Here is a 12,227-nt window from a genome sequence, read left to right as displayed (position 1 = left end):
GCACGGGGCCAGGCGCGGCGGGACGTGAGGGGCGAGCGGCGGGGCCCGGCGCGCAGCCCGGCGCCGGCACCATGGAGGAGGACGACAGCTACGGTCAGTACGGCCCGCGGCGCGGCCGGGCAAGCGCCCCCTCCCGCGCTTCCTGCCGTGTCCGCCCGGCGCCTCCGGCTGCTCGGGCGGCTGGCGCTTCGCGGCGACGGCGGTGCGGGACTGGAGCCCAGGGGTCGGCGGTGTTCGGGGACCGGAGGCCGGGGTCGCGCGGTGTCTCCTGCGGGGGCCGCGTCCCCCTAGTTTCGGGCCTCTGTGGGGTCCGCAAGTTGTGTGCCGGGTCCGCGTCTTTGTTCGCGGGCGAGGAGCACACATGGGCGGCCACGGAGCGCACAGGCTTCCCCGGGGCGCTGCTGCGGGCGGGCTGCGGGGAGCGGGCGCCGTCGGGCGGGCTCCGGCCCCTCCGCCGGCCCCCGGCGCCCCACGAGCTGTGCCAGCCCCCCGCGAAGCCCGGCCGCGCTTCGGGAACACCCAAGTTTGCGCTCCCGCGGGTGCGCGCGGGGACAGATGGCCCTGCACGGCGTCCCACTTGACAGTTCCCACATTGCCCTCCTGCGACCCTTACCGCCCCCCCCGGCCCCCCGAACCGCTGGTGGCCGGGAGCCGGCGCATTCCCCCCTCCAAACAGCCTGAAACTGCGGGGCTCGCCGCAGGTTCCTTGGGAATTGAGTAACATTGTATTCGGGAGGAATTTCGGAAAGAACTGGCAACTAGGACGAGGGGCGAACTTGGGTGGTTTTGGTAGCCGCGCAGGAGGCAGCCCCATTTACAGCGCTTGTGCGGCTCGCTGGAGCCGGTCCGGGGGCAGTCGCGGAGGCAGGTCTGGTGTCTTGTGTTTATTTACAAGTAAGGCGTTGTGGAGCTGTTGGCTGCGGAAGAGGGGGGCCTGTGACCCGCAACTTGACCCCGAGCCGCGCGCCGGGGAATGTGCAGCTGCTCTCTAGACCCACTGGCAGCTCAAGTCCGGAGCGCGTTGGGGATGGCGACCGTCAGACGTCCCCGAGTTACCTTCCAAAGAGAAGCCTTCTGTGCGCTCCTTTTTGTGATGGGGGGGGGGGGGGGTGGGGGTGGGGGTGGGGATCACCCACTGGCTGGCCTCAGAGGATCTTTCCGCCCCTCCTGCCTCCTCTTTTCTGCACATGAGAAGCTTCGCCTGCTATTTTCTCTTCCTTCTCTTGCCATTGAATCTGCGTGGGACCCCGGGGTTCTGCCAGGCTTTCTTCTTGCCCTCTGCTAGTGCTCTGACCCGCCAAGCGGGGCAGGAAGCTGTCGGTCTGGTTGCTTTTAATGCAGCGACTGCTTTGCCAACGGGCATGCGGTGAATTTGTGCTTGGAAGGGGTAAATGGAGGCGGGCGGATTGGTGTCCTGGGGCAGCTGTACCGGATTAGCACAAACTCGATGGCTCGGAACAACATAAATTTATGCTCATGTCGTTTTGGAGGTCACGAGCCCACATTTGGGTCTCGCTGGGCTGCCGTCAAGGTGTTTGCAGGACTGTGTTCCATTCTGGGGGGCTCTGGGGGAGTATCCATTTCCTTCTTCAGCTTCTAGAGGCCACCTTAATTCCTTGCGGGGTGGGGGGGGGGCTTTCATCTTCAGAGCCAGCAGGTAGCCTCTTCTCGTTCCTCTCTGACCTCTGCCCCTTCTTATTAGGACCCTTGTGATTACACTAGACCCACCGGGACGGTCCAGCTTAGCAGGGGTACTCCGCAGGGGTAATCCCACGTTTGCCACCCAGGGTAACACAGTCATCAGTTTTGGCGATTAGCTCACGGACATCTTTGGGGGCCGATATTCTGCTGACCACACGTAAAGATGAGAAAGAAGTTTATTCTTCCCCTTTATACAGTTAAAAATGTCATCTTCTTTGTATTTTGGTGGAACCAAAAACGTTGGAATGAAAGAAGATTCCCCACCCGTAGGGCTCACCACACAAGAAGTACCTAATAGCTACGAAGAATAAGAATGTCAGTTCTTTGAGGGTTGTCTCCGTCCCCAGAGCGGCGGTTCCCCTCCTGGGTTTTACAGGGAACCCACCTTGCGGGGGTAGGACACGTGGGGTGCAGACTCATAGAGCACACAAAATGCGCGCCCCGACGGTCTCTCGGCACCTCCAACCTCCGTCGTGTCGTGAGTTAGCCTAGCGCACAGGCCCTGTTTTTAACGTTGTGTCTCAGGGGAAGGATTGTGGTTTCCTGGCTGCCATGTGGGCATGAAACACTTCTGGAACAGAATTCGTTCATAACACGCTGAAGACAGAGGATGAGTTTTAGACTTTCCCTGTTCAATTACAGAGAACTTAAAACACTAATAGAACGGCCTTTTTTTTTTTTTTTTTTGAATGTTTATTTTTGAGAGAGAGAGCGAGCAAGGGAGGGGCAGAGAGAGACACACACACACACACAGAATCCGAGACAGGCTCCAGGTTCCAAGCTGTCAGCACAGAGCCCGACGCGGGGCTCGAACCCACGAACCGCGAGATCGTGACCTGAGCCAAAGTCGGACGCTCAGCCTACCAAGCCACCCAGGCACCCCCAGAACGGCCTTTTCCGACTGTGGACTCCGGTGTTCTGTAGACCCAGTGACCACACCTTCGAGTTCGGATGCCCTTCCTCTCGTAGACGCGCCCTGTGATGCCGTCTTTTTAATTCAGAGGTTCTTAACTCACTGGACAGGTATCGGGTGCTTCGCATGGTGCACGTGGTGGGGCACAATGGACTGTGAGGACCCGGGCCAGGGGGTAGGAGGAGAGTTCAACAGAAGTCCCCTTCGGGCTTTGTTTTCTTTGAAAACTGTGGAATTGGTGATTTTCTAAAAGCTTAATTGACGTTGGAAGAGAGGTGTGCCTATTGCTTGTGGCTGGTCGATCTTTGTCCCCCAGTTTCTTTCTAAACACTCTGAAATAATTGGGACTTTTTTTTTTAAAGGGTCACGCTCTCTTCTTAGGTCACCATTCTTTGCGGATTTCACAGTTCTCTTTGCAAGAGGAAGAGGGATTTTTGCCTTCGTAGATACCCTGCCCGAGAAAAGACTCCGTGACCATTCCCCTTGGTGCCTTCTGAACTTGAGCAGACATGGTAAACCTTCAGGCCACCTCTTAGCGGGCCTCTGGGGCCCTCCCGAAAGCGTACGTGAAAGTTTTTGTGCATGTGTGTATTTGGAGGGTCCTTAGCTTGGTTCTCGGGAGGTTCTGACCCAGGAATCGCGGTTCCAGAGTCCCCGTGTGTTGTCCACCTCTCTCTCGGGACAGATTGTGAGGGAGAGGTGGGCAGGGCCGTCCCATAGTGACTTTGCAAGCATTGGCCGTCAGGATTCTGTGTCGCAATTCTGACATCAGACCGTCAAATATCTGAGCAGAGCCGCTGAAGATCTTTGAACCCGTGGTGCCACGTATGGCCTTTACTTCTCGAACACAGCCCCTACTCTCCTCGCTTTCCATTAGCTTCAGACTTGTCCCGAGTTTCGCCATGAGGGAGAACTGGCCTGTAAGGAGTAAGCTTCTGTGTGAAGGACACGCTGACCTCAGCCAGGGCCCGACTTCCACCATCAGAAGACGAAACGAGGTGTGGGCAGTGGGGTGCGTGGGCGCTGCTGTGGCAGGGGTGGGAGCCCCGTGCTTTCAGGGGAGGTTTGCTGTCTCGTCTCTCTGTGCCTCGGGGGCAGGCCAGCGTGGGGCTGGGACCCAGCACAGACCCCTCGGCAGCCACTGAGGGAACAGTAGTAGACTGAACCGGGTTCCACGCTACAGAAGTTCATGTTCAGTGGTTAAGTTTTTGCCTGCCGCTCTCCATCCCAAACAGAAACAGGAACACCCCGTTCGACCCTGTGCCAGACCAGTTTTCCTTTTTTTTTCCCCCGGTGATAATGGTGTCTTTCGTCGTTCTCAACTTCAGTTACACGCTTAGTGATTTGCCTTTATGGAAAACAATACAGTTCTATGAAGTCAGGGTTTCCTTAGAAAAATCTGGAACATAAGGTTACCATAATTATACATTTTGTGGTCTTTAAGGTAGATTTCCAGGGGTGATATTAACCTGTCAGAGGCGATAAACATTTTTAGAATTCTTGGTACATGGTGCCGACTTGCTTTCCAAAAGGGCTGTACAGATATACCCTGTTCCTAGCGATGTATGGGGGAACGTGTTTGAGTATCAGGGCAAGTACGCCACTGGTGAGGATTTGCATTTGAAAGCTTTTTTTTTAAAAGGAAACAAATCTACTGGTTACAAAATGGCACCTCATTAAATCACTAGCTGGGTTGAAAGATTCTTTTGCGTTTTTGCGTATTATGACCTGCGTGTTTGTGTGGGATGATGGCTTCTTTATTTACTTACCTGAGATTAACTTTTTTTGTGTGGCTGCGAACAAATGAACTGACTGTTTTTCTCACTCTGATGTTTTCAGCATGGGGAGAGATTTGGGGGTTGGGGTGAGATTTTGCCCGATGGTGGTGGTCACCTGTTTATCTTTTTTTAATTGTTTCTCTTTTTTATTTGAAAGGGTTCGTTTATTTTGAGAGAGAGTGTGAGCAGCGGAGGGGCAGAGAGAGAGGGAGAGAGAGAATCCCAAGCAGGCTCTGTGCTGTCAGCATGAGAGCCCGACACGGGGCCTGAAACCATGAACCCGTGAGATCATGACCTGAGCCCAAATCAAGAGTTAGACGCTCAACCGACTGAGCTACCCAGGCGCACCTAATTTTTCTCCTAAAGATTGAAGATCTCTCAACCCATATATTGTCTTCTGGCCAAATACAAATGTTTCGTTTAGAGGAGAACTCATGAGTTAGGTAGCTCTTACAGGTCTGGGTTATGATGATACTTGGGTCGGTCCGTGGGATCTTAAGGCTCATACCCGTTTCTTTCTAAATGTCCCGTGTATTAATCACAAGCAGTCTTGCCAAATGGGTTTTCCTTAATGTGTTTCAAACATTCAAGATCAGGTAGTTCTACAGAAAGAACTGGAAGTTCAAGGGTGAGAGCGAACCCACGGGTCAGTTGGCGAGGGTGAGGCCGATGTGCGGGCGTGTTGCCCTGGATTGTGGGGCCGGGTGGGCGCCGGAGTCCGCCCCCGAAGACCTGTCCGCCCCTTTCCTGTTCGCCCTCCAGCACGAAAGGCTCGGACAGCGGGCTCCTGGAGACAGTACTTTGCCCGAACCTGTCCATTGGCTTTATTGCCACACTGCCTCTTGATTGTCTAATTATTGTTGCTTAGTTTCAGTTGCAATAATAGAGGCACGGAGGAGGTGGAAAATGATTTAGAAATGTTCAAGAAGTGAGTCCCACATCCTCTGAAACTGCTGGTAATGTTGTTTTGCGGGTCTCTCTGCGCTAAAAACACGTAAGATAGGCTGAAGGCTGTGTAGGGGATTTTTGTTACCCGTCCTTATCCAGGATGGTGTGGCAGCGTCTGTCTCTGTGATGCTGAGGTGGCTGTGAGCTGCTTTCTGAGCTGCCTGGCTCCTTTAACAAGGGTCAGGACATGACCTTCCTTATCTGAGTCTTTTCCTGTTTTTTAACTTTTTTTTTTTTTTTTTTTTTTTTGAGTCTTCAAGGTTTCCTATTTCAGAAGAGTACCTTTCTCTGGCATTGTTACATTGCATATTGTAATTATTAATGCTGGTGCGAAGGATGGAATCGGTGTCCTGCTATTAAAACACCTTTCCTCTTCGGTAGTACCGTCGTAGGCCCGTCTGGGCAAGCAGTTCGGAAGCGCGTATTCGGTCAGCCAGCACCCCCCCCCCCCCCGCCGCCCCAGCGTGCACCCCCCGTTGGCAGGCGTGCTCGGAGCCTAGAAGACAGACGTGGAGGCCTTGAGGGCGAGGGTCAGAGCGCGTGTGGCAGGTGTGAAAACCCTGGGTAAGCATCTGGAGGAGTCCTGCCTGGAGCTGGGGTCGAACCGGACTGGACGGACGACAGTTCACAGAACTGGGCTCTAGAAGCCCGGTCGGTGCCAACTAGGTGAAGATGGCAGGGAAATGACATGTCAAGCAGAGAGAGTGAGCCAGGGCCAGCAGGTGAGGGGCACTGGCCCCTCTGCACCTAGAGAACAGGAGGCCACAGACACAGGCCCTGGGGGGGGGGGGTTAGGGGTTGGGGGGGAGGACAGAGTCATGGAAGTCATGGAAGGCTTCTGTGTGTTCCAGAGACTGTTCTCTGAGCCACAAGGAGCCTGGGGGGCTGAACTGGGGTGTTTCGTGGTGATGATTTTGCATTTTAGAAAGATCCCACTGCCTGCCGTGGTTCCGGGGGGCAGCGGGGAGATCGTTAGGAAGCCGTTGCCGCCATCCTGGTGGAGGAGGAGGACCTGGGCAAAGGCAGTAGGAGTGGGCAAGAGGGGGCATTGACCACAAGGACCGACAGTCATGGGGTCTGGTTGCCACGGCTCGGGAGAGACCTAGCGTTGCAGGAGCGAAACAGGGTTCCAGGTGAGCGCCGGGCTGCTGTCTCAGATGACTGCTTGGAGAGAGTCTTCAGTTGAAGGCAGGTGCTCAGGTTTGGACATACTGAGTGGAGCCCGGGGAAATGGGGAGGTCGTGTGCTGAGAAGAGGGCGAAGGCTGTGGTCCTGGGCAGGGACGCCCAACCGACTGAGCCCCCCAGGCGCCCCAAACACCAGAATGTGTATTAAAAAAAGACTATAGGGGTGCCTGGGGGGCTCAGTCGGTTGAGCGTCCGACTTCAGCTCAGGTCATGATCTCACAGTCCGTGGGTTCGAGCCCCGTGTCGGGCTCTGTGCTGACAGCTCAGAGCCTGGAGCCCGCTTCTGATTGTGTGTCTCCCTTTCTCTCTGCCCCTCCCCTGCTCGTGCTCTGTCTCTCTCTGTCTCAAAACTAAAATAAAACATTAAAAAAAATTAATACACGTTTTGAAAATGATTCTGAGCCAGTCTTGAATTACAGGATTCACTCACGGCTCCTCGAGCAGGACCGGGCTCATGTTCTCCTGTCTGTGGGGCTTTTGTAGCCAGCAGCTGCCGGGGCCACGTGTGTGTTTGCACCTATTAGCTTAAGTTACTTTAAGTTCTGTGTTTCCCTGAAACACGGCTTCCAGCAGCCCTAGTGACTGAAATTAAGAGGATATTTTGATTTCTAGCTGTGTTCTCGTGTTTCTGGCTGCCCGCTGGACGGTCCCCTTGGCCGTACATCCCCGTCTCAGATTCCGCGTGTCTGAAGGTGTCCTGCCTCTCCTCCAGTCTAGTCCTCCCTCCAGACTTGTCCTTTGTGGTTTTTTTTTTTTTTTCACTTTTACCACCATTACCTATCACCCCAATTATTCATGCTTGGAAAGACATTTGATTCATTCTCTTTCTTGCCATCTGAATTGTTTTCCAGCTACCCATCCGTCTTTCTGCCTGTTGAGCATTTTTTTCATTACCTTCTTGCTGTCAGGGTGTTTGCTTGAATTTTAAAACACAGGCCTGCTTTCAGGAAGCTCCTAGTGGAGTTGACATGTTGAAAAATTTCAAGACCGCACAGCAGGAGCTCTGATGGACATGTGAGCAAATGCTGTGGGAGTCTGGAGGGTTCGGTTTTCACTGTGCTGGGTGAGAGAGAGTTCGGGGGCGGCGGGGGGTGGGGGGAGCACCTGGCTCTGGGGCCGGATGAGATGAGATGGGGGCACACCAGAGCACAGCAGGAGTTCACAGCCTGCTCTGTGCTGAGTTCCTGCCGAGCACTTTGCCTGAGTTCTCCTTCCGTCCTCAGGGTGATCCTGCAGGGGAGGAGCACAGAGCCTGCCCCTCCCCAGGCGAAGAGGTCGCTGTGTATGTGAGGTGGCCTCACCGATAGGCGGCAGCCAGATTCGCAGACCCGAAGTCGCTTCTGCTGTGCTGTTTGCTCATTCCTATTCCCCATTATTTCAGACCCCCTTTCCCACTTCCTCTGGACCCTCTGTGCTTTGTATCAGCTTTCTAAGCTCTCTGTTTCTCCTGGAATTGGGGTGCGGAGTTCTGTGTCTTGATATAATTTGGGTAGTTTTGTAGTTACAGCCTACATTGGGGGTCATTAAACAGATTTAGATTGAAAGAGCCCGCTGTTAATTTTAAAATGGGTGGAAATTGGAGGGTTCCAATTCCAGTTGGAGGGAAATTGGAAATGGGTTCCACAGGAGGCCATTCTTGCCCTTCATCTGTTGGATGGTGTCGGTTTCGAGGTCAGCGTTCCCTCCCAGGGCCTCTGGTGACCCGGGCTTGGTGTGGTGGCAGGGGTGTGACGGGCCGGCCTTTGATGAGTCCCGAGAGCCAGAGCTTGTGTTGTGGTTGGGCAGCCAGAATGTCAGCGAGCAGTCGGGTCACCAGGTGACAGTTAACGTAAGTGTCCCCCCCCCCCCCCCGCCCCTTACAGATCGTACTGAAGTTGGCCTCTCAGCCACTTACAGGGACCTTTCATGACACTCCTTGCCTTTTCGCCCTTGTGATGAAATAGAAAAGGCTGTTGAGAAAAGAAATGTCAACAGTGAAGTAGGAGAACGCGGCTGGAGAATAGTATTTCTTCGGGCGAATGACAGAGCGTCTTCCAGCGTCTTCCCACCTGAGGCTCGGACTTGGCAGCTTTGTCTCCTGTCCGGGGAGAGGCCGGCGTTTGAGCAGGGCCCCCTCAGGACAGCGGTACCCTGGAGGGGTCACCGAGGATGCTGACACAAGGCTTCAGCTCTGCGGGCTCAGGGACAGACTTTGGGGGCCTGGATTCCTAACCGTGACACGAGATTGCCCATTTAGTGCCGTGTTTGAAGGAGTTTTAAAAGCCGGCTTTTGCACATTTGGCTCTCGCTGGCCATCCCTCGGAGCTCCCACAGGGGGCCTGTGGTTCAGGACAGTGGGGGGCCTGGGGCGCACCTCCCGGTTCCCAGCCGGGGGCCCTCACCCTCCTGTCAGGGCCACACTGGACGGAGAGGGAGGCGGCACACAGCTTCTGGGTGACCTGGGCCGTCTCCTTGGAGCCGAGGAGCCTCCGGGGCTCCTGGTCTGGGATGCTCCCCCCAGGGCGCTTCTCCTCCCTTGTCCCCATGACTTGTCCTGATGTGGAACCGCTTTTCCTTCAGCCCGTTCGGTAACTTTGACAGCGACCTTCGGGGATTTGCCTCTGTGCCCAGACGAAGCGTGGAGAAAAAGAACTTCTGAAGAGTCTTAGGATTGTAATTGGAAGATGATTTCCTGGATTTCCGATAACCCCACAGAACTAGGGATGCCCCCCTGGACTTGGTGGTCTGACTCTGGCTGTGGCCGCGGGCGCGGGGAGGCTCCTCCACTGCTGCTGGCCTCGGCGGCTGCTGACCTCAGCGAGGCCCCCCGGGTCCGCCGCTCACAGGTCTCTGTGCCTCGGCTCAGCCCGCCCGCAGAGGCCCTCTCGCTGGCTCTTCCCCCGGCTCGGATGCCTTCCTCCCCACGTCCTCCCGGTTCGTGCCCTTGCCCGCCAGCCTCGGCTCGTCCCTAGAGCGCCTGCCGGCAGTCACGTGACTGCGTCCGCTCCGTCTCCACTGCCTCGGCGTCTCTGGTTACCGGCCGGGCCCCAGGTGCCCGGCGCCGGCCCGGACCTTGCGGGCTCTCGGAGTGCGTTGAAGGAGTCGCTCCGGCCGTCTCTCCGTCTGTGGCCGACAGGGAGACGAAGGCCACTGAAGGGGCCCGTGGCTGCCCGCGAGGTGCAGTTGAGATGAGAACGTAGCCTTTCACCTCACTTGTAAAATGTCCCACTTCGTTCCTCTTTTGTCCCGTGCTTTGTTCGGGGGCTCGGTTCCTGCGGCAGCTGGCTGTGGCCGTGACCCAGGGGGAGGCTCTTCGCCGCTGAATTGCTGCTGAGCTGCGGGGAGGGTTATGGAAGCGCTTTCCGTGCGTTCCGAGATTTCAGTGCGAGTCTTAAAAAAGGAACATTGAGACGAAAAATAGCGTTATTCTGCTCTTGAAAGACGACTGCGGCAAGGAGGTTCTTTAAGAGGGGCTCCCGCAGGGGTGCCTGGGTGGCTCAGTCGATTAAGCGTCCAACTTCGGCTCATGATCGTGATCTGTCCGGTCCTTGAGTTCAGGCCCCGCGTCGGGCTCTGTGCTGACAGCTCGGAGCCTGGAGCCCGCTTTGGATTCTGTGTCTCCCTCTCTCTCTGCCCCTCCCCTGCTCACGCTCTGTCTCTCTCAAAAAGAATAAATAAACATTTAAAAAAAAAAAAAATAGGGGCTCCTGCATTCTACAGGAGGTGATTTGTGGTGTGGGCTTACTTTATTCTAGGAAGCGTTGACGTGTTTGACAAATGCCTGATAAGGAGTAGACCTAGGTTACCAATTTTTCTTCAGGATTAAAAAGTCAGGAAAGCAGCCGGACATGGCGGCGGAAGGCTGCTCTGACTCGGGATCGCTTCTGGATGTGCCCTCGTGTGTCGGCGAGGCGGGGACAGTGACTTTGCTGTATTTGTATTCTCTTCCTGTGGCTGCTGCTCAAAAGATCACACGCTTACTGGCTCCAAACAACACAAATTTATTATCTTATTGTTCCGAGGGTCACAAGACTGGGTCTCACTGGGCTAAAACCAAGGTGTCAGCAGGGCCAGATCCTTCTGGAGGCTCCTGGAGAGATTCTTTCCTTGCCCTTTTCACCTTTCAGAGGCTGCCTGCGTCCCTCGGCCCCTGGGGGCCCCACAGGCCCCCCATCTCAGGGCCCGCAGTTATTGCTAAACTCTTAATCTCATCATCCTGATCCTGAGTCCCCTGCCTCCTCCTCCTCTATACGAGACCCTGGTGGTTCCGTTGGGCCCGCCAGACGATCCGGGATCATCTCCCCATCGTCGGGACAGCTGGTGCGCTGCCTTCACTCCCTCTGCGTCACTTCCCCTTCGCCGTGCGATTTAACAGATCCACACGTTCCCGGGACTAGGCTGTGGACGTCTTTGGTGGTTCTGCCGACCACATCCGCCCTAGGACTTTTGTCCCTGGGTGTTTCTAGGGAGGGAAGTGTCCCACGTGGGCAGTAAGGATTACAGTATCGATGGAGACTTGGTCTGCTCTTGGTAAGCATTTCCGGTTCTGGAAGAGCATTCCTGATTCAAAGGTGGAGGAGAGCACAGGCAGAGCAGCCGTGAACTTTGACCCGCCCATCCTGTTTCTGCTTCTCAGCAACCCTGTCTGTCATCAGACGACCAGAGAACAAAGACCACGTTTGGTCAGAAGGCTGTGTTGTTGCTGCCGATTCTTAGGAATGTTCTTGTACTTTCTTCAAGAGTAAGGAGAATTTTTCCAGGTTCCAGGTAATGGAAACGTCCCTGCACAATGGTGCTTGGCAGGAAAAAGTTGTTCGTTATTCTGGACGGAGACACTGGCATGACGTGATTTGGCGATAATTTTCCCGGGCATCTGCCCTTTTCTGCACCTCGGTGGACGTCTCCTTGCGTGGGGGAGGCGGGCTAGGGGCATTTGCTTTTGCACAGATTCGTGCCAGAGGCTCATTTGGTTTAATTTCCACCCCAAATAGATTTCAAGGATACGAAACCAAAGTTTTGGCCGAATACCACTGTTCTTTCTGAAGGTCCCGTTTTCTCAAACACATAGATGTGTGCGTATTTATAGCATTCTACTAAGAGGAATTTAAACTTCTGCTTTAAAAAAATTATAAAGATAATACATCTTTATGGTAAAAAGTCAATTGCTAGAGAAAAGCACATAGTTAGAAGTCAAGTTTGATTTTTAAAGGAGTTTTTATAGGCTCTAGGACGTTTGCACAATTTTAGTTCTCTGCCGTATCCCCAAGGTCGGTTGCTTTCCACACAAAAGTAGGTTACACCTCACCTGATTTCAGCCTGGAGCCGCGGCACTGAAGGAGGCAGTCCCTATGAGACTGGGTGGCACTTGGAGAAAATCAGAGTCTCGGGACGGTTTGACCGCGTCCTGGTGAACACGGACGTGTGCCAGAGCGTTGCTGCGAGAGCCACAACTTGGAAAGCGCTGACTGTTCATCGGTGAAGAGACGGTTCAGCACATCGTGGTGTGTTTGTGTTGCAGAATACTAGGCTCCCCTCTGTGTGTACAGGTGCGGGGGATGGCCGATCGAGGCGGAGTGAGAAAACAGGTGGCTCGTGAGGTATGGTGTTTATTTGAAAAAGTACGTATTTTATCAGTTCGCATGTGTGTGTGCCAAGAAAACCTCGGTCGCCTTTATGAGGATTCAAGTCAGACCCAGAAACCAGAACAAAGCTGCAGACGGG

General features: G+C 54.7%; 1 protein-coding gene across 1 annotated transcript in view; it reads left to right on the top strand.

Annotated features, from left to right (window-relative positions):
* Positions 1-6: 6 nt before the first annotated feature.
* The window catches only part of CYTH1 (cytohesin 1), an 80,029-nt gene continuing 67,808 nt past the window's right edge, over positions 7-12,227 (top strand). The window contains exon 1 of the mRNA XM_040456559.1: positions 7-93. Coding sequence (XP_040312493.1) covers positions 72-93 — 22 coding nt within the window. The 5' untranslated portion in view covers positions 7-71. The remainder of the gene's footprint in view (positions 94-12,227) is intronic.

The sequence above is a fragment of the Herpailurus yagouaroundi genome, unplaced genomic scaffold (genome assembly GCF_014898765.1).
Source record: "Herpailurus yagouaroundi ecotype Mexico unplaced genomic scaffold, PumYag 217, whole genome shotgun sequence".
NCBI classification, from domain to species: domain Eukaryota; kingdom Metazoa; phylum Chordata; class Mammalia; order Carnivora; family Felidae; genus Herpailurus; species Herpailurus yagouaroundi.
The sequence above is the reverse complement of the archived record's forward strand: the minus strand, read 5'-3'. Positions and strand labels throughout refer to the sequence as shown.